The 22,878-nt window shown below is 39.1% G+C and overlaps 1 protein-coding gene across 3 annotated transcripts; it reads left to right on the top strand.

Moving 5' to 3' along the window:
- Positions 1-1,746: 1,746 nt before the first annotated feature.
- On the top strand, positions 1,747-17,889 carry GBP1 (guanylate binding protein 1). 3 transcript variants are annotated; one of them, XM_059883566.1, is made up of 12 exons: positions 1,747-1,875; positions 4,366-4,459; positions 7,418-7,617; positions 10,235-10,362; positions 11,234-11,343; positions 11,614-11,810; positions 12,409-12,651; positions 13,465-13,745; positions 14,414-14,626; positions 15,270-15,372; positions 15,615-15,808; positions 17,164-17,889. In XM_059883566.1, exons 2-12 carry the CDS (start codon positions 4,371-4,373, stop codon positions 17,278-17,280), a joined length of 1,875 nt encoding a protein of 624 aa, XP_059739549.1. In that variant the 5' UTR covers positions 1,747-1,875; positions 4,366-4,370; the 3' UTR covers positions 17,281-17,889.
- Positions 17,890-22,878: the final 4,989 nt, after the last annotated feature.

The following is a 22,878-nucleotide window of genomic DNA, read 5'->3' as shown; positions in this document are numbered from 1 at the left end:
CACTGTTTCCCCATCTATTTCCCGTGAAGTGATGGGACCAGATGCCATGATCTTCGTTTTCTGAATGTTGAGCTTTAAGCCAACTTTTTCACTCTTCTCTTTCACTGTCATCAAGAGGCTTTTTAGTTCCTCTTCACTTTCTGCCATAAGGGTGGTGTCATCTGCATATCTGAGGCTATTAATATTTCTCCCAGCAATCTTGATTCCAGCTTGTGCTTCTTCCAGCCCAGCGTTTCTCATGATGTACTCTGCATATAAGTTAAATAAGCAGGGTGACAATATACAGCCTTGACATACTCCTTTTCCTATTTGGAACCAGTCTGTTGTTCCATGTCCAGTTCTAACTGTTGCCTCCTGACCTGCGTGCAGGTTTCTCAAGAGGCAGGTCAGGGGTCTGGTATTCCCATCTCTTTCAGAGTTTTCCACTGTTTATTGTGATCCACACAGTCAAAGGCTTTGGTATAGTCAATAAAGCAGAAATAGATGTTTTTCTGGAACTCTCTTGCTTTTTCAATGATCCAACGAATGTTGGCAATTTGATCTGTGGTTTGCTTTTTCTAAAACCAGCTTGAACATATGGAAGTTCACAGTTCACGTATTGCTGAAGCCTGGCTTGGAGAATTTTGAGCATTACTTTACTAGCATATGAGATGAGTGCAATTGTGTGGTAGTTAAAGCATTCTTTGATATTGCCTTTCTTTGGGATTGGAATGAAAACTGACCTTTTCCAGTCCTGTGACCACTGCTGAGTTTCCAAATTTGCTGGCATATTGAGTGCAGCACTTTAACAGCATCATCTTTCAGGATTTGAAATAGCTCAACTGGAATTCCATCACCTCCACTAGCTTTGTTCACAGGAAGCATAGTTTAAGTGTAAAAAGAGTTTCAGATTCACATCTCACCTCTACGACATGCTTAGTGAACTTGACCCGGCATATTATCTTACCCTTCCTGAAGCCTCCTTGTTTTCATGGAGATAGCACACCACTCATTTTGCATGGTTTTACTCAGAAATGAATTGGACAATTGTAACATATGTGCTTCTTAGAAAGAAATTAAGCAATAAAGCTGTTACTTCTACTACTATTCACTGAGCAAACATGAAAAGACAGTATAGTGAAGTGGCTTAACAAGAGGGTTTGGAATGAAGAGTGATTTGGTTCAAGTTACTTATAGTGTTGTGATTTGGGATAAGACATTTAATCTTTCTGTGCCTCAGTTTCTATAAAATGGTGGAGAAATGTCTGTTATAAAATATCAGTTATTTAACCTATGTAGAGTGATCAGCACTGAGCATGGAACACATGCTGTGTGTGCCCTGGGTATTAAATTCCAGGGGCTTCACATTCATGAATCTGTAAGATGAGTCATTTTCTTCACTTACAGCATGCATAAAAGAGGAGCCACGTCCACTATGTGTCTGTCCATTATTTAAGGAAATTAAACCTAAAAATTAATATGCTTCCTATTCTAGGTTTCCCAAAGTGACACCCAATCCTGAGATACATTCCATTATATTTAAGAATCTAATAGTCACCTTTTTCAACACTAAATGGTCTCTAAGATGTCTTTCAAAGCTATTAACGTGAAGGTTCTAGAGAAATTGTGTCAAACCCATCTTTTTTTTTTTTTTTTTTTTTTAGAATAGCTGTCAGAAATTCCTTATATGGCTGTTGAGTCATTGCTTTGCTCTCAGTGCTTTCAGTTTCACATTACTGTAAATCTGTTAGAGAGGTTCCTTTCCTTCTCTCTGTTTGCTAAAGGAAAGCAGGCAAGACCCAGGATATTGAGCTGGTGAAATAGAAGTCTAACCATCTAGTGAGAGAAAGAGAAATTTGTTACAGAACCATTCCACCTGAGCTGAGAAGAAAACAGGTAAGAACTCTAGCTTTTCCTCAAAGCAGATTCTTCTTCAGTGCTAAAGGAGCCCTGTTTTGAGAGCAGGAGCCCATGGTAAGATTAGTGCAGGGGTGCGAAGGGATCTGTAATGGTTAGTTTTCTAATAAATGATCAGCATCAAGACTGTAGCTCATCCTGATTTGGGACATTGGTCAGATGAGATCCAGGTGTTAGCATGGGCCATCCCATCTCTGGGTCATGACTGTGCTTGTGTGGAGTTAAGCACCAAGGACACAGGGCTAAACTGAGTTTGGAATGAATTAGGATTGTCCTTCTCTTTGCTGATGTTGACTGGGGATAATGATTGTATTACCATTTTCTTTGATACAACTTGCTCAATACTGATTTGACTGCAGCCAAGAGACTGAAAGGGTGGCAGATTTTTTTTTGTTGTTGTTTTTTTGTTTTTCTCATGAGAAGGAAAGAACAGTAAATGAGGTGCAGTGGAAACAGTCACCTGGCACTGTTAAAGACAAGGAGAAAAGCTGAAATCCAGAGTGGAAGATGTAGATTTATGAAGACATCATACTCTTCAGTCCTACCTTTGCACTCTATTTTAAAGTCGACATCTTCCTTTAGAAACAGCACAGGTTCACTAGGTTCAATGTGTTGGTGCCAACTCGAGGATGCCTTACACCTTAGGACAGAATTCAGTCCCACCACTTTATAAAAAGCTTTGTCTTTAAAGAATCTACTCTGGAGCAGTGATAAAGTCACCATTGTTTTTTATTTTGCCCTCTCTGGGCTCTCAAGGAGTTCTGATCTTGCCTCCTGGAAACTCTTCCCCTGACTTCCTCGGCTTGGCACTAGCCCCATTCATCACATACTGTCTGACACCTCTCTCTCTCTTTTCAGTTTCCTGCCCTTGGTTCCCTTCCCACTCCTCTCTCCTTACCCCCACCCTTCTTCATCTTCTTCCCACTTCTACTTCTCCTCTACAAGATGGGAGAAAAGAACAAAACAGAAAACTTAGATTGTATGGCTGGAAATATAGCTATTTTCTTTCAATAACTTTCTTCTCTAGCTCTGTTAATCTCTTCCTGATCTTTTAATCTTTATTTCAATTTTTTCTCCCCTCCTATACACACCTGATTTTTTGCAACATACAGTGTTAGCAATTGTGTAGTTTATTCCCATTTAGTTGGAGGCTAATTTATTGTGATTTAGGTCATACCTGAATGGTCTAGTGGTTTTCCCTACTTTCTTCAATTTAAGTCTGAATTTGGCAATAAGAAGTTCATGATCTTAGCCACAGTCAGCTGCCGGTCTTGTTTCTGCTGACTGTATATAGCTTCTTCAACTTCGGCTGCAAAGAATATAATCAATCTGATTTCGGTGTTGATCATCTGGTGATATCCATGTGTAGAGTCTTCTCTTGTGTTGTTGGAAGAGGGTGTTTGCTATGACCAGTGTGTTCTCTTGGCAAAATGCTATTAGCCTTTTCCTTGCTTCATTTCGTACTCCAAGGCAAAATTTGCCTATTATTTCAGGTGTTTCTTGACTTCCTACTTTTGCATTCCAGTCCCCTATAATGAAAAGGACATCTTTTTTGTGTGTTAGTTCTAGAAGGTCTTGTAGGTCTTCATAGAACCGTTCAACTTCAGCTTCTTCAGCATTACTGGTCGGGGCATAGACTTGGATTACCATGATATTGAATGGTTAGCCTTGGAGATGAACAGAGATCATTCTGTCGTTATTTCAGATTGCATCCAAGTACTGCATTTTGGACTCTTTTGTTTACTATCATGGCTACTTCATTTCTTCTAAGGGACTCTTGCCTACAGTAGTAGATATAATGGTCATCTCATCCCTTGTTTGACCACTTCCAATTTGCCTTGATTCATGGACCTAACATTCCAGGTTCCCATGCAATATTGCTCTTTACAGCATCGGACCTTGGCTTCCATCACCAGTTACATCCACAGCTGGGTATTGTTTTTGCTTTGGCTCTGTCTCTTCATTCTTTCTGGTTATTTTTCCACCAATCTCCAGTAGCATATTGGGTACCCGCTGAGCTGGGGAGTTCGTCTTTCAGTGTCCTATCTTTTTGCCTTTTCATAGTGTTCATGAGGTTCTCAAGGCAAGAATACTGAAGTGGTTTGCCATTCCCTTCTCCAGTGGACCACATTTTGTCAGAACTCTCCACCCTGACGCATCCATCTTGGGTGGCCCTACACGGCAGGGCTTATAGTTTCATTGAGTTAGACAAGGCTATGGTCCATGTGATTAGACTGGTTAGTTTTCTGTGATTGTGGTTTTCATTCTTTCTGCCCTCTGATAGAGAAGGATAAGAGGGCGAGACTGACTGAGGGAGAAACTGGGTCTTGTTCTGATGGGCGGGGCCATGCTCAGTAAATCTTTAATCTTATTTTCTGTTGATGGGTGGACCTGTGTTCCCTCCCTGCTATTTACCTGGAGCCAAACTATGGTGGAGGTAAAGAAGATAATGGTGGCTTCCTTCAAAAGGTCCCATGCATGTACTGCTACACTCAGTGCCCCCAACAATGCAGCAGGCCACCACCAACCCACGCCTCCGCCGGAGACTCCTGGACACTCGCAGGCAAGTCTGAGTCAATCTCCGTGGGGTCACTGCTCCCTTCCCCCAGATCCTGGTGCACACAAGGTTCTGTCTGTGCCCTCCGAGAGTCTATTTCCCAGAATAGAGTTCCAAAGACTAGCAAGGAGAGATAAGAAAGCCTTCCTCAGTGATCAGTGCAAAGAAATAGAGGGAAACAATAGAATGGGAAAGACTAGAGATCTCTTCAAGAAAATTAGAGACACCAAGGGGACATTTCATGCAAAGACTGGCTCAATAAAGGATAAAAATGGTATGGACCTAACAGAAGCAGAAGATATTAAGCAGAGGTGGCAAGAATACACAGAAGAACCATACAAAAAAGATCTTCACAACGCAGATGATCACAATTGTGTGATCACTCACTTAGAGCCAGACAGCCTGGAATTCAAAGTCAATTGGGCCTTAGGGAAACATCACTACGAACAAAGCTAGTGGAGGTGATGGAATTCCAGCTGAGCTGTTTCAAATCCTAAGAGATGATGCTGTGAAAGTGCTGCACTCAATATGCCAGCAAATTTGGAAAACTCAGCAGTGGCCACAGGGCTGGAAAAGTCAGTTTTCATTCCAATCCCAAAGAAAGGCAATGCCAAAGAATGCTCAAACTACCGCACAATTGCACTCATCTCACACACTAGTAAAGTGATGCTCAAAATTCTCCAAGCCAGGCTTCAATAATACATGAACTGTGAACTTCCAGATGTTCAAGCTGGTTTTAGAAAAAGCAGAGGAACCAGAGATCAAAATGTCAAAAACCGCTGGATCATCGAAAAAGCAAGAGAGTTCCAGAAAAACATCTATTTCTGCTTTATTGACTATACCAAAGCCTTTGACTGTTTTCACCACAAACTGTGGGAAATTCTTAAAGAAATGGGAATATCAGACCATCTGACCTGCCTCTTCAGAAATCTGTATGCAGGTCAAGAAGCAACAGTTGGAACTGGACATGGAACAACAGACTTGTTCCAAGAGGAAAAGGAGTATGTCAAGGCTGTATATTCCCTCTTTATTTAACTTCTATGCAGAGTACATCATGAGAAACGCTGGGCTGGATGAAGCACAAGCTGGAATGAAGATTGCTGGGAGAAATATCGATAACCTCAGATATGTAGATGACACCACCCTTATGGCAGAAAGTGAAGAAGAACTAAAGAGCCTCTTGATAAAAGTAAAAGAGGAGAGTGAAAAATTTGGCTTAAAGCTCAACATTGAGAAAACTAAGATCATGACATCCGGTCCCATCACTACATGGCAAATTGATGGGGAAACAGTAGAAACAATGGCAGATTTTATTTTGGGGGAGCTCCAAAATCACTGCAGATGGTGACAGCAGCCATGAAATTTAATGCTTACTCCTTGGAAGAAAAGTTATGACCAACCTAGATAACATTAAAAAGCAGAGACATTACTTTGCCAACAAAGGTCCATCTAGTCAAAGCTATGGTTTTTCCTGTAGTCATGTATGGATGTGAAAGTTGGACTCTAAAGAAAGCTGAGTGCCAAAGAATTGATGCTTTTGAACTGTGGTGTTGGAGAAGACTCTGTGGTGTTGGAGAAGACCAGTCCATCCTAAAGGAAATCAGTCCTGAATATTCATTGGAAGGACTGATGTTGAAGCTGAAACTCCAATACTTTGGCTACCTGATATGAAGAACTGACTCATTTGAAAAGACCCTGATGCTGGGAAAAATTGAGGGCAGGAGGAGAAGGGGATGACAGAGGATGAGATGGTTGGATGACATCACCGACTCAATGGACATAAGTTTGAGTAAACTCCGGGAGTTGGTGATGGACAGAGAGGCCTGGTGTGTTGCAGTCCACAGGGTCACAAAGAGTTGGACATGACTGAGTGACTGAACTGAACTGAATTTATTGTGAAGCTAATGAATTTTAAGTTTCCAAGCCCCTTGTTTCTATAAGCCCACAGCAATCTTTTGGAAGAGCTTTAAGCCATGTGTTTCACAAGGTTACAGACTTTTATAAAATTTGCTAAAGTCAGTTCCACTTCTAGGAAAGAAGTGTGAGAAAATCTGTGAATTATTATTTCAGTAGAAATAAGGATAGCTAATGAGAAAATGCATTTCAAATCATTAAAAATTGTTCAGAGACATATATCAATTGATGAATCTTTATTCATGAAATTCTTTATTCATAGTAAGAATTAATGAATAAAAAATAAATATTGACTCTTCACACAAAGTTAGGAAATGCAACAAATCTCTCTGAATCCTATTCTGTTTTACATTTAATGTCTAGTATAAATTCCACCTCAGTGCAGGAGACCACAGTTCGATTCCTGGGCTGGAAAGATCCACTGGAGAAGGGATAGGCTACGCATTCCAGTATTCTTGGGTATACCTGGTGGCTCAGCTGGTGAAGAATCTGCCTGCAATGCAGGAGACCTGGGTTCGATCCCTGGGTTGGGAAGATTCCCTGGAGAAGGGGAAAGCTATGTACTCCAGTAGTCTGGCCTGGAGAATACCATGGATTTTATAGTCCATGGGGTCACAAAAAGAGTCGGACTCAACTGAGCAATTTTCACTTTCATAAGTTTTTAAATGTGAATCCAAATAGAAGATTTCAATGGTAAATTAAATGGAAGATTTTGTTCATGAGGGTGATTGTATGTTGATAAGTCACTGTCATATCAATATTTTTAATGAGCTACTTTGGTAATATTTCTCCAATTTTCAAAAGGAAACAGATTTAATCTCATATATTTCACTGTTGACATAAATGGCCAAGTTTTTTTGTGATTGGCCAAAAAATCTCCAGATGCACTAGGATCATCTTTCTCTTTGCTGAAGTTAACTGTGTTAACTAGGCACACAGTTATATTGTGGGGATTTTGACATTCCTCCTTCTGAATGCAAAATGACCTGATGAAAACTCTTGATCTGTTTAGACTGGAAATTCTAATTCATCCCATATCTTCCCTTGCAGACAAAGGGACATGGCCTCAGAGATCCACATGCCAGGCCCAGAGTGCCTCATTAAGAATATTAATGGGAGACTGCTGGTTAATCCAGAAGCTCTGAAGATCCTGTCTGCCATCAGGCAGCCTGTTGTGGTGGTGGCTATCGTGGGCCTCTACCGCACAGGCAAGTCCTACCTGATGAACAAGCTGGCCGGGAAGAACAAGGGTGAGTGACGTAGGCAGAGCCCAGCCAAGTCCCTTCTGTCCACCCACACTCCCTGCGTGCAGCACAGTGATGTGAGGAGAGGAAGTGAGAGACCTGGAAGGAATATTGAAAGCTAACTTTCAGTCCACAGTTATGTTCTGATCGTCACTATGACCTGTATCAGATCACAGCTCTTTGCACTTTGTCTTAGTTTCTTTTTCAAAAGCACAATTTTTTCCTTTCCTAGAAAGACAAATGTGGTAATAAAAAATAAGTAATGTATGTAATAATAAACTACAAGACACTTACAAAAATATTCATGTAATGAGAGCATTTCTATTAATCTTTAAGATTTAAAAAATGTTTAAATCTGTATTGGTTGTTCTTATTTCTTTTCTTATTTTTAACTGTTGTTAAGTTATACATGGGCTTCCCCAGTGGCTCAGCAGGTAAAGAATCCACCTGCAATGCAGAGATGCCAGAGACCCGGGTTTGATCCCTGGGTAGGAAAGACTCCTGGAGGAGGGCATGGCAACCCATTCCAGTATTCTTGCTGGGAAAAATCTCATGGTCAGGGGAACCTGGTGGGTTATGGTCCATGGAGTTGCAAAGAGTCAGACACAGCTGAAATGACTGTGCATGCCCTTATGCAGGATACACATACATAAAATTTACCACAAAATTTACCATTGTTAACATTTTTTAAAATTCTGTGATATTAAGTAAATTCACACTGTTGTGTAAACATCACTAACATCCATCTCTGTAAATTTCCCCCAACAGGAATTCTATACCCCAATAAACAAAAATGCCCCAGCCTTTGACAACCACAATTCTATATTATCTATAAATTTGACCAGTCTTGGAATCTCGTGTAAAGAATCATATATTATTTGTCCTTTAGTGATAGGTTTATTTCATTGAGTATGATGTCTTCAAGGTCCAACAATGTTGTAACAGGTATCAAATTCTCTTCCTTTTTAAGCCTGAGTAATTGTATGTGATACCCATTTGCTTATCCAGTCATCCAGTTTATGGACATTTGGACTGTTCCCTCATTTTGGCTACTGTGAATAATGTTACTAAGAACATGGGTGTTCAAATATCTGTTCTGTACCTGGTTTCACTTCTTTTGGGTGTACACCAAGAAATGGAATTGCTGGATCATATGATAATTCTATGCTAAGCTTTTTAAAGAAATCACCATATTATTTTCCACAGAAACTATACCATTTTACATTCCCACCAGAAACACACAATGGTAACATTTGTTATAGCTTTTTTGATAATGGCCATCCTAATGGGTATGAAGTAGTATCTCATTGTGGTTTTTTAAAGTAAAAAAATTTTTAATATTATCACATTCATTCAGTGTCAAATTTTCCAACTTCATTATAAATATCAATTAATTTTCAGAATTCACTTAAGCTGTATGCTATGCTTTGTTGCCCTTTTTTTGAAGTACAGTTGATTTACAATATTGTGTTAGTTTTAAGCGTACAGCAAAGTGATTCAGCTATATATGCATATATATTTTTTCAGGTTATTTTCCATTACAGGTTGTTTTAATACATGGTGGTTTTGCTTTGTACTTCCCTAATGACTAGTAATGTTGAGTATCTTTTCATGTGTTCATTGGTCTTTTGAATAATTTCTCAAGAGAAATGTCTGTCAAGTCATTTGCTCATTTGTTAGTTGGGTTGACCTTTAATTTATTTGTGTTAAATTGTATTAAGACTTCTTTATATATTCTGTGTATCAATCCTTTATTAGATTTATGACTAGCAAATATTTCCTCCCAATTTGTGTGTTATCTATTTAACTCTCAATAGTGTCCTTTGATCGGAGAAGGCAATGGCACCCCACTCCAGTACTCTTGCCTGGAAAATCCCATGGACAGAGGAGCCTGGTAGGGGGCAGTCCATGGGGTCAGGAAGAGTCGGACACGACTGAGCGACTTCACTTTCATTTTTCACTTTCATGCATTGGAGAAGGAAATGTCAACCCACTCCAGTGCTCTTGCCTGGAGAATCCCAGGGACGGGGGAGCCTGGTGGGCTGCCGTCTATGAGGTCGCACAGAATCGGACACAACTGAAGTGACTTAGCAGCAGCAGCAGCAGTAGCAGCAGTGTCCTTTGATACATATGTGTTTTAATTTGGATGAAGTCCAACTTATATATTTTTATTTCTATTTATATTTTTGGTATTATTTCCAAGAAATTTTTGCTAAATGCAATATTGTGAAGTTTTTCTCCTGTATTTTCTTCTACTACCTTCATAGTTTTATTAATAGCTCTTAAGGTCTTTGATCCATTTGGGTTAATTTTTGTAGAAGCAAAGCTTTCTCTCTTTCATTGTTGAATATTATGTTGGCTGTGGTTTTTTTTTTTTTATATGACTTCTATTATGTTGAGATTTTCCTTAAATTTCTAGTTTGTTGATTGTTTTCCTCATGAAAAGGTTTTGCATTTTTTTAAGTATTTGATATTTTACTTTCCCTGTTTCTCTGATTGTAAGTAAGATTAATACTTGTTGTGGTTTCAGTTCTCCTAAACTTGATTTGTTAACTTGCATCCCAACTTCCAGAACCACTTGATATTAGAATTCCACCCTCTCTTTTCCCCATACCCCTTGCAGGCTTCTCTCTGGGCTCCACAGTGCAGTCTCACACGAAGGGCATCTGGATGTGGTGTGTGCCTCATCCCAAGAAGCCAAACCGTACTCTAGTTCTGCTTGATACTGAGGGTCTGGGGGATGTGGAGAAGGTAAGGAATGAGGTTCCAGTTTGGACTAAGCCCTCATGTCTGAATGTCCTCTACACTTTTAATTTTCCTTTAAATAAGACCTTTGTTTAACCATGTTTCTTCATTTCTGTTTATATGCTATGAAACCAAGTTAGGAACCAGGGGTTAGGAAAATATTCATAAGGCAGAATCCTAGAAGAAGAGCATAGTGGTCAGTAGACAGTATCCTAATGAACAAAAAGCTATAAGCTAAGCCAGTTAACACAGATGCATAAAGGGAGTACAGATAAACTCAAAGTGATGAATTTTATCTTGCAAAGAACTTTAGTTAAGGATTTAGGTTCCAAAGCCCCATACCCTTGGCTTTAACTTTAAAGTCTGTCAGTAACTCAGTGATTTTTGTAAATTATTTGACCTTTTTAACCTCAGCTTTCTGATCTGTAAAACAGGTGTATTAGATCTATATTTGCCTTATAGTATTGTCTGGAATATTTATAAGATAAGAAATGGGAAGTGTTAGTTGAACAACAATATCCTACTGAGATAGAAACAAGTATTAGTACCCTAATATTAAGACAATTTTTCTGTAAAAATAAAGAGAAAAATTAAATTTAAATTACATTTAAGACCTTTGACTGTCCACCCACAATGACTATTTGTTTTGCAATTATCTACCAATGATCATAAGAGGGTCTAATGAGAATCAGGGTAAAACAAAACATATCAGAAAACTATTCAAAGTCATTTTTGCTTGGATTTGGTTTTCTTTGTCACCAGTCTTGAAAGAAAAAAAAAAAAACTCTAGTTACATGAGCCTCCTTTTACTACTGCTGATCAGGAAAGTGCCATAAGAATGAAACACAATCCTGGTAAAATATGTTCTGATTTTCAGGGTGACAACCAGAATGACTCCTGGATCTTTGCCCTAGCAATACTCTTGAGCAGCACTTTTGTGTACAATAGTATGGGAACTATCAACCAGCAGGCCATGGACCAACTGCAGTATCCTTTTGGGATCCAACCTACATCAAAATCAGAGGGGAGACCAATATTTAAAAAACAGCTGACTGTGAATCCTGGTGAAACAAACACGAGAAATATAAAAAAGAATTCAATGGCAAGGGGAAAATCCTATAACCTACTGAAGAATTGATACTTTGGATACTTGGGTTAAGAACAAAGGAGAAATAAAGGTTTAGTATGTGGAACTAATATAGGACTGGGGAGGGGTTACTGTTCATTCATGCCAGTTTTCCTTATTTGGCTACTCAGCTATGTGACGGAGCTGACAGATAGAATCAGGGCAAAATCCTCACCTGATGTGGATGGGGTTGAGGATTCAGCTGATTTTGTGAGCTTCTTTCCAGACTTTGTATGGACACTGAGGGATTTCTCCCTAGACTTGGAAGCAGATGGACAGTCCATCACAGCAGACGAGTACCTGGAGAATTCACTCAAGCTGAAGAAAGGTAAAGGGGACTTAGAATTGGTAAACAGATGACAACACACTAAAAACTATTGTTCCTTAGTTTTCTGTCAATGGTTGTCTTCTACTTGTAGTTTCTATTTCTTCTCAATGGGTGATTACTAAGAAGTAATGCTTGTTTACTATCTGAATAATAGATTTGGTTTTAGATTATTTTTCTCCCTGTTCTAAGAATAAATTTCTTTTTCTTTCACCTTTCCCTGTGCTGTGATTAGATTGATATCTCCATGCTTAGGGCTTGTGGTGCTGTAATTAGCCAAAGAGTAGGAGTAGAATGGTCATTTATTTGAAGAAAAGAAATGCAAGCAGGAACCATGCACAGTTTAGGGCTGGTAAAGGATTGCTACAGGCAAATATTGTCCAATCTAGCCTGCCAGTTGGTTTTGTAAATAAGATTTTATTGAAATAATGTCATATCCATTTATTTATAGTTTCTCTATGACTGCTTTTAGGCTACAATAGGAGACTTGAGTACTCAGAAAAGAGACCATCTGGCTTGCAAAGTCTATTTACTGTTTGACCCTTTACGGGAAATGTTTGCAAGACCCTACATTAGGCAAATTCCTTTTTACTTCCTCCAGGTACCAGCCCAAAAGATAAAACTTTTAATATGCCTCGACTCTGTATCCGAAAGTTCTTCCCAAAGAAGAAATGCTTCATCTTTGATCGACCCACTCATAGGAAGAAACTGGGCCAGCTTGAGGAACTGTGTGACGATGAGCTGGACTCCGAATTTGTGCAACAAGCTGTGGTCTTCTGTTCTTACATCTTTAGCGATTCCAAAACTAAAACTCTCTCAGGAGGCATCAAGGTGGATGGACCTCGTGAGTCCTCTTCCCAGTCTTCACTATCACTGTTAAGACTAGAGGATGGTGTGATAACATCCATGTAGCTTCAACTTTGAAAAATGTACATCTACTGATATTATCGTGATAAATTCTAGGTGGCACCAACACTTCTGATAGGTTTTATTAGTCAGACTTCATAGTTGAGAAAAGATACAAAAGGCAAAAATAAAAGCTCTGAGAGCAGACAATTGTCCTAGTAAACTGGACCTGCCCTATCCAACATGGTTTTCACTAGACAAGTGTTCCTATCTAAATTTAAATGTAGCTAATAAAAAATATAGAAATTTAACATTCTGATCACACAGCTATGTCTCAAGGGCTCACACCTACATGAGCTTAGTGGCTCCCACCCTGGAGAGCACACACAGAATACTTCCAACATCACAGAAAGGTCTCCTATAATGCTCTGCTAGAATAAGCAAAATGGAGGATTCATTTTGATTTGCTCCACAAATATTAATCAAATGTTTCCCATGGACTTACCAGGGCTGATGATACAGACATAAATGAGAGAGATATGGTTTCTGGCCTAACAGTACCTGTGGGTGAAATAAATGTACTCAATAAACACAAAAGGTTCTCAACCATTGATGTATATATACCACCTGAGGATCTTGCCAAAGAGGAGGGTCTAAGTCATTCAAACTGGGTCAGAGGCTGCATTTTTAGCAAGTTTTCAGGTGATGCTGAAAAATAAATGGTTGGTAATAAACAACATTAGAATTAGACAGAATAGAAAGTTTCCTCACTGATGCCTACATTAAACATCATCATTGTTCTCTGTCGTAGGTTTAGAGACCCTGGTGCAGACCTATGTCAATGCCATCAACAGTGGGGATCTGCCCTGCATGGAGAATGCAGTCCTGGCCTTGGCTGAGATCGAGAACTCAGCCGCAGTACAAAAGGCCATTGCCCACTATGACCAGCAGATGGGCCAGAAGCTGCAACTGCCCACAGAAACCCTCCAGGAACTGCTGGACCTGCACAGGGCCAGTGAAAAAGAGGCCATTGAAGTCTTCATGAAGAGTTCCTTCAAAGACATAGACCAATTATTTCAAAAAGAATTAGCGGTAGTTTTTTTCTCAAGTTTATACATATTAGGCTCTTGGAAAGTAAAGTATTACTAGAAAATGAAATAGGTGCTTATTTTGTGAAAAGCAATTTTTCTAGACAAACATTATTTGTTATCATAAGAGGAACCAATTCTATTATGATATACTTTATTATGAGGCACTGAAACTTTTTTCTTTCATGAATAAACTAATAATCTTCCCTATAATTTCATTACATGCACACAGGGCTTCTAATAATAATAGAATTTTCTAATAATCAGGGCTTCTAATCAAATCACAGACTCATTTTTATCAGACTGATTGGATATTTTGGCCAAAAGCAAAGAATATTTTATTCTTAGTTATCATAAATGGGTTTATATTGAGCTACATTTATTTCACATGCAATCATTTGTCCAGTTGGAAAATTAGGAGTTTTCTCCAAAGGTGAAGCATGTAGCTAGTAATCTCTGCTCCAAAGGTTACCCTCATGGAGAAAGGGACTTCTGTAGAAAGTCAGGATCAAGAGGAAGGATATGATTTTGTTGCATTTCTATGAGTTCTTCTAGTGGTCACAGACTTTTTTTACTTTTATTTTTTTGAAAAGCTTTTCCAGAAATTTGGAGGTCAAGCTAACCTCTTTTAATTCTTCTGTTTATTAATACTTCTTATTTTTTACATTAAAGGCCCAGCTAGATAAAAAGCGAGATGACTTTTGTAACCAGAATCTTAAAGCATCAGAAGATCATTGCTCTGCTTTACTGAAGGATATTTTCAGTCCTCTAGAAGAAGATATGAAACAGGGGATCTATTTGAAACCAGGGGGCTATTGCCTCTTCATTGAGAAGATGCAAGAGCTGAAGAAGAAGTATTTTCAGGAGCCCAGAAAGGGCATACAGGTAACCAAGTTTGATTCTGGGAAGCTACTGATGCCTCCTTGAGGTGACAGTGTGACCACGTGTGTTTTACACAGATGCGCAAGTACAGAACCAACAGCATTCAGGGTCTCATTCTATAAACACGTACAGGGAGCCTGTTAAACCAGGTATAAACAATGTGCTCATCCAAGAGCATACACTAAGTTAACAATTGAGTTATAAACTGGATTACCAGATGTATCCAAAATTTCAAATAATGTCACCATTTATCTCTCTGCCTGTGGCTCCCCCCAGCCCTACACTTCCCTCCCTCCCATTCTCCCTCTACCCATTTTATTCAGATCCACTTTCTCCATGATGCTTTCATTCTCCAACAAGTTCACCCCATAAGGGACCACAGCACCAACAGCTCCAAAATCAGAGCCCTCAGTTTACAAGAACAGAGAATCACTTTTTACATGTATATCAACCTCTTAAAAAGGATTCTGCTCAGGAGGGCACCTTGCTTGGCCAGTCTGGAGCATGTGCTCAGCCCAGTGACAGAGAATCTGATCACCAGGCACACCAGGGCCAAGAGGAGCAGTTCCTAGAGGGAAAGGTGGAAAACATGAATAAGTGTTTATAGTCATTTCCTACTGCTAACCCTATTTTGCCTGGATCCCAGGCTGAGGAGATTCTTCAGGAATACTTGAAGTCCAAGGAGTCTGTGACTGACGCAATTCTACAGACAGACCAGACGCTCTCAGAGAAGGAAAAGTTGATTGAAGGTGAGGAGCAAGTCAAGAGACTAGACAGCCTCGAAAGCTCTTTAAAGTTCTAACTAATTCAGCTAGGTGAACCGAGGAGCCTTAAACTATAGCAACATGAGAAAAGATGTCTCTTATTTGCTAATATCTTTTCTGAGTAGTGTGTATGCAGCCAGTAGCAACAGTGATAGGGAATTGTACATGGAAGAAAGAAGCAACTTGGTCTCCATATACATTTTTCTTTTTCCTCTTCCTCCTGACAGTGGAACGTGTGAAAGCTGAATCTGCACAGGCTGCAGCAAAAATGCTGGAGGAAATGCAAATAAAGAACCAGCAGATGATGGAACAGAAAGAAAAGAGCTATCAGGAACATGTGAAACAGCTGACTGAGAAGATGGAGAGGGATAGGGCCCTGTTACTGGAAGAGCAAGAGAGAACTCTTGCTCTCAAACTGCAGGTATTTAACTGCAACACCGTGTGGTTCCTGTTATTCTGTTTTCCCTCCACACTCCCTGGTCACAAACATGGCCCAGCAGTGAACTTGAAGCCCAGAAGAAGGACCTTGCTTGCTTACTTGTACTTTTCAATCCCTATTTGTCTGCCTGAACTGGCCCCTACAGTGTCTTGTTACTAAAAGATTTTACTTGCAGCTATGTCACACCTAGTCTTTTATCACTGTATCTGTCAATCGTGGTAGCTGTTATCTGCTAGGCATTAAAAAAAAAAAGGGTCTTATCCATATCAAAGCAAGACCTGTCATGTCCCTAATACTTAGGAGATGAAAGAGAGGTTCAGACAAGACTAAATAACTTTTATAGGGTCACAATGCTTGGGAAGATAGATATCTGAACTGTCTTCACCGCTTAGAGGGATCCATGATTTTTTTTTCCTGTCACAACTGGTATGACCTTTAGCTATAAGAAATCCTTCATAAGCAGAAGGACTCCTTAACTCACACTGCTGTGTCTATCTGTCACTCCTACTGGTTTCCTATGCCCTACTCCTAGTATGTGTTGAGCTGTGCAGAAATCCAGTATGATAAAGTCTGGGACCCTGATTCCCTCACCTATATTTTGGTCCTCCTGCCATCAAGTTGTGGAAGCTTAGACCAAATTTCCTGATCTAAGATTTAGACAATGTATCAGATTTTGGAAATCCTTCTATTTCTGTGTTATGTGTGTATGTGTGTGTGTTAAAAAAATAAAAATGCATAGATAAGACTCAAAGCCAAACATTTCATTAGGTTGTCCACAAAGGTTGTATACAAATAATGGGAGAAAAAATTAAGACTGCTAATTGAGATTTATCAGCATATCAAGATGAACTTATGTCAGGAGATGTAAGTCAAAAATCTTTCTTAACTCAAGGAGACTCAGGAAAAGCAATCACAGAGATAGAAGACTTAAGAGAAAGTAAAATGAAAATTAATGATAGAGAAAATTTCAAGAAGAAATTAAACATTTTTGAGTAACATGGAAACTTACATTACCATATGTAAAATAGATAGCCAACGGGAATTTGCTGTATGGCTCAGGAAACTCAAACAGGGGCTCTGTATCAACCTAGAGGGGTGAGACAGGGAGGGAGATGGAAGGGAGTTTCAAAAGGGAGGGGATATATGTATACCTATGGCTGATTCATATTGAGATTTGACAGAAAACAACAAAATTCTGTAAAGCAATTATCCTTCGATAAAAAATAAATAAATGAAAAGTAAAAAAAAAAAAACAATCCTTGAATGTGGAAACTAGATAGTAGTTAGAGATTTACTTAATGATATACACTATTCAATTTCCTTTTGTATCTTTTTAGGAACAGTCCCGACTACTACAGGAAGGATTCCAAGAAGAGAACAGACGACTTCATAAGGAAATACAGAGTCTCCAGAAGAAGATGAATAAACCAAAGAAGGAATGTTTCCTAGGCTAAAGAATTAAAGAATAGAGCTTTCCTGGTCACTCTTATCCAAAGCATTACTCAAGAAGTTTAAAACTAAGAAAAGTGTCACCATACTTGATAATATTTAGGTTTCACATTTTTACTACAATAAAATTTGCAAAGACATGCAGTTCTATAATTGAAGTCATGTGCATCTTCCTCACAATACTGTAAACTGTGTAGTAAGACGCACTTTACCTCTGTGCCAGCACAGGAGGTATCATAAGCTGGTACCACCCAGGAACTTCTTCTTCCAGATGACCACTAGTTAGACAAGTGGATACTGAGCAAAGTCTTAGGTCAAAGTCTTGGGACATAGTTGGTCATGAGTTTGACCAAATGCACAAGAGGTTGGGAAGAAGCATTCTAGCTTCTAGTAAAGGCAGTATAAGGTGTCCCATTGTTTCAAGTCTGCATGGTCTGTCAGTAGTGATGTGACTCCTGGATACCTGGAATGGGCAGTGCTTACTGGTGAATCCCAAGCTAAAGCAAATCACCTTGTATAGTGATCTAGGAGGTCTACAGAATTTCCACAGGAAGATGGAAGAAACCATTAGCATGATTGTAACTTGGATCATAAATAAATGGGTTAAAAAAGGAGACTTTCCCTTCTTGTTCATTTCACCCAGATTATAATTTTAATTACTTTAATTAATAACTTTAATGGGACACTTTAGAACTTCAAGTGACACTACACTAAACATAGTAACAGGATGACAATTATACATTGTCTTTGTAGCCATTTATAACTTGCAAAGATGAGCTTGAAATGATGACAGATAATGTGTTAGAAAACTGAGCTAAATTAATTATTAAATTGTTCATTACCCTGAAGTTTAGGCTATTGTTTCCCAATTCTTGAGTCACATCCCCCAAGAGAATATGGGTTGTTTTTGACTTCTTTTGATCAGTAAAATAATACTCTTGGTATTACTTAGGACTTTATCACAACTGTCAAAAGCCCTAGGTAAATGCTTAAAACTTCTTAGAGCAATGAAGAATTATTTCAGTTCGGAAGTAAAAATGTAAAATGTTGAACTTTACATTTCTGATTTTTTATAGTTTTTCACCAAAAAAATATAATGTTTTCATTTATATAGCCATGACTGGCTAATGTTTTTGTAAAGTCTGGGATAGTAACTATTCATGAGTATGTCCTCAACTCTGCCATAAAGCAACCACAGATGATACACAAATGGATGGTATGCCTGTTTTCCAAGAAACTATTGTTTTAAAATACAGCTGGCACTCAGAAGCCATAATTTGCAGACTCTTGCTTTATATAATAGAAACATTCATCAAAGTTTTTCACATCTGCTTTATGTTCCTTGCATTTGTAAGGAATATAGGGATTACATTGCATATGTTAGCATTGTGAAAAAGATTATACAGTGTTTCAAAATATGACATGATGAGAGAAAAGCAGGGAAGCAGCTAATGCCACTGAATCTACATTAATAAACCTGCTTGTTCTGATTGCCTTAGAACCTTTTTTTGCATTGAATCTTCCCTTCGTTTCCCATCAGCATGAAGAATACCTCCTTCCACAGTTAGGCAAGTGCTGATAAGTAGTAGTTTTTTACTCAAACTGCAGCTTCATAGGAGACCACATGAGACTCAAGCATATTAAGTGGAGTATTTATGTAAATTCACCCTGTAGTTCCCACACTGCACTGCAAGAAAGGAGTAAACCAAATACATTTTTATTAGTTAAACTTCATTATAGAAAAGAATAACTCTGCATTCAAAACCTAATAGTGGTTTCTTTGTTAATCATTTAAAAATAAGAAAATTAAAGCTAAACAAAAGTAACTCCCTTTCTAGTTTTGTAGCATGAGTTCTATACCAGATTATAAGCTATACCATTACATAAACTAAACTCCATAATTGCAGAATTAATGTAACCTCTATTAACCTATACATTTTTATCTGCCTCTAGAAGATCAAGCAGGCATTCATAAGCAGAATTTATGAGAAGACTGAGATGAGAAATCTATATTCCTATTTGCCATCATGCAGCATTTCCTTTTCCTTATTTGTGTCCATGTTAAGAGGAGGCCAATGAAATGGAGAAGGGATAGGCTACCCATTCCAGTATTCTTGAGCTTCCCTGGTGGCTCAGCTGGTAAAAAATCTACCTGCAATGTAGGAGACCTGGGTTTGATCCCTGGGTTGGGAAGATCCCTTGGAGAAGGGAAAGGCTACTCACTCCAGTATTCTGGCCTGGAGAATTCCATGGACTATCCATGGGGTCAGCTTCCATGTTTTGTTATTACATGAGAAGAAATATCATTTAAAATTATATTCTGTTTGAGTCACAGCGAGTGACACAAGAGTAAATAGTGATAAAGTAACAATTTTAAAAATGATTTCCTAAATGATTGGAGGTTAATAGAGCTTCATTTAATTGATACAATATTTCTTTATATTCAATAATTTAACTCCAGATAAGATTGCCTAGCATCTTCTTCTATAAAGTTTGTCTATTTGTCACCTGATATTATTTGCCTTGGGACCTAGTGAAAGATGTACAGAGACAATAGTCACATTTTTCTTTTTTGGCGTAAATAACAGAAATTTTTTTTTTTCTTACAATTCTAGAGGCTTGAATTCCAAGATTAAGGTTTTGGCAGAGCTCTTTCCTTGGTTTTAACATCCTGCAGTACAAAGCTTGGTGAAATAAAACAAAGTTGCAGAAGGACCAGTCCTTCCCACACTTTTGAAGCAGTTTCAATTCAGAAATTTGCTGTGATTCTTCAGCTGATAAAAATATGAGCACAAAAATAATGGCCTTATGGGAATAAGATTCATATAGGTTTGTCAAATTCTAAAACAGGATTAGAATAGCCACCATGACCTAACTGTAGGAACAAACACCTAAAATAAAAATGCATTGGCTATTTCTGGGCATGAAAGTACCCAGGATAAAAAAGTCAGAATTCAGATTTACACAAATGTAAGGCAATAAAACTGTCAGGTTGAGTCAGCATAATAAATGCATTGTTGCTTGCAAGTTGGAATGAAAGTTGTATTACCAAACCATACACCCTTTATTTAGTTTCAGTGTACCTGGAACATAAGATTTGAAGGGAAAACATGGTAACAAAGGCTTTTAATTTGTAGGATAGCTATTTTTGGAGAAAAGAAGCCTTGAGTAAGACCTGGTATTGACATGTTAGAGTTATATATTTATAAGTTTACAAAGTCAGGGTTGGTTTGCATGCCACTTTATGAGAGGCTCCAGCCAGTTCCCTGGTCCTCTTCTCCAAGCTGGTTCTGCCCATGGTGATCCCTTATACACATCTACCCTAACGAGAGGTAAGAATAGCCTTGTCTAACATCACTGATGGTTACTGCTGGGTAACACTTGAGACTCCTGATCATTCTTCCTGTCAGGGGGCCCTGCACAGACTCACTGACATCCCTAGAGAAAAATACAGTGATTTGTAAATGGGTTGAGGTTGAAAAAAAACAAAAACAAAAAAAACACCTTATCCATCTTCCCACAATCCAATCTGGGAAACAGTGTCAACTGATGTGCCCTCTCCATGGGTGATGCATTGGTTTTGGTGTGGAGGGAAAGTGATCCTAATTCTCAGTTCCACTGAGGTAGCACCTAACAAATAATGGGAACTGTTAACACTGTATAGAACAAGGGCTAACAAAGTGAAGTGTGTTAGTCACTCAGTTATGTCCAGCTCTTCGTGACATGATGGACTGTAGCCTGCCAGGCTCCTCTGTTCATGAAATTCTCTAGGCAAGAATATAGGAGTGGGTAAAGCTCAACATTCAGAAAACTAAGATCATGGCATCTGGTCCCATCACTTCATGGGAAATAGATGGGAAAACAGTGGAAATAGTGTCAGACTTTATTTTTGGGGGGCTCCAAAATCACTGCAAATGGTTAATTTGCAGGAAATTAAAAGACGCTTACTCCTTGGAAGAAAAGTTATGACCAACCTAGATAGCATATTGAAAAGCAGAGACATTACTTTGCCAACAAAGGTCCGTCTAGTCAAGGCTATGTATGGTTTTTCCAGTGGTCATGTATGGATGTGCGAGTTGGACTGCAAAGAAAGCTGAGCACTGAAGAATTGATGCTTTTGAACTGTGGTGTTGGAGAAGACTCTTGAGAGTCCCTTGGACTGCAAGGAGATCCAACCAGTCCATTCTAAAGGAGATCAATCCTGGGTGTCCTTTGGAAGGACTGATGCTGAAGCTGAAACTCCAATACTTTGGCTACCTCATGCGAAGAGTTGACTCATTGGAAAAGACTCTGATGCTGGGAGGGATTGGGGGCAGGAGCAGAAGGGGATGACAGAGGTTGAGATGGCTGGACGGCATCACCAACTCGATGGACGTGAGTTTGAGTGAACTCCAGGAGTTGGTGATGGACAGGGAGGCCTGGCATGCTGCAATTCGTGGGGTCGCAAAGAGTCGGACACGACTGAGCGACTGAACTGAACTGAACTGAACTCAGCCATTCCCTTCTCCAGGGACTCTTTCTGACCTCAGGATCAAACCCAGGTAGGTCTCCTGCTTTGCAGGCAGATTCTTCACTGTCTGAGTCACCAGGGAAGCCCAGATTAAATTAAAGAAAGCATTTTCCTCAGTGTTTATAAATGCAGCAAGTTTCAGAAATGTCCACATCCTGTGTTCCATATTGACCAAGCTTGATACTTATAAGTCTAGATGTATCTATTTCAGGTCTCTTTGATAGTTGTACCAAGAAAATTCGGAAGTGTATAGGCTAAGGCTCTATTCATTTAGGACACAATGAGGCAATCCTATAATCAACATACACAGAAGTCCAGCTCCCTGGGAGATGTTACATGTATACTCTAAAGTCTAACATAACAGAAGATGGTTGACTCTTATAGATTTAAGGGCTTAAGCAGAATGCAGACAGATTTGAGGCAGTTGGTGAATCATAAGCCATTTGTGTTTTTCTCTGAGATCATGACTTCGCTTACAATTTGGTGTCAATACTTCATGAAATGCCTTGGCATTATTTATCAAGCATTGCCCAGGTCTGATCTAGACTTACCTTCAGTTTGTGCTTCGGCATTCTTTCCCATTCTCTCAACCTTGAGTCAGGGTCTATTTTCCTTAAAGTTTCCATCTTTTTTTTATTTTTTTAAATGTATTTATTTTTAAATGGAAGACAATTGTTTTACAGTGTTGTGTTGGTTTCTGCCATACATCAGCATGAATCAGCCAAAGGTATACATATGTCCCCTCCCTCTTGAACCTTCCTCTCACTCTATCCTGCCCTTTAGGTTGTCAGAGAGCACTGGGTTTGAGCTCCCTATGTCATACAGCAAATTCCCACTAACTATTTATTTTACATATGGTATTGTGTATGTTTCAATGCTATTTTCTTAATTTGTTCCACCCTGGCTTCCCAGGTGGCACTAGTGGTAAAGAACCCACCTGCCAGTACAGGTAGATATAAGATACATGGGTTTGATCCCTGGGTCAGGAAGATCCCCTGGAGGAGGGCATGGCAACCCACTCCAGTATTCTTGCCTGGAGAATCCCATGGACAGCGGAGCCTGGCAGGCTGCAGTTCTTAGGGTTGCACAGAGT

The sequence above is a fragment of the Bos taurus genome, chromosome 3, assembly GCF_002263795.3.
Source record: "Bos taurus isolate L1 Dominette 01449 registration number 42190680 breed Hereford chromosome 3, ARS-UCD2.0, whole genome shotgun sequence".
Taxonomy (NCBI): Eukaryota; Metazoa; Chordata; class Mammalia; order Artiodactyla; family Bovidae; genus Bos; species Bos taurus.
Note: the sequence above shows the minus strand (reverse complement) of the source record. Positions and strands in the feature narration are given on the sequence as shown.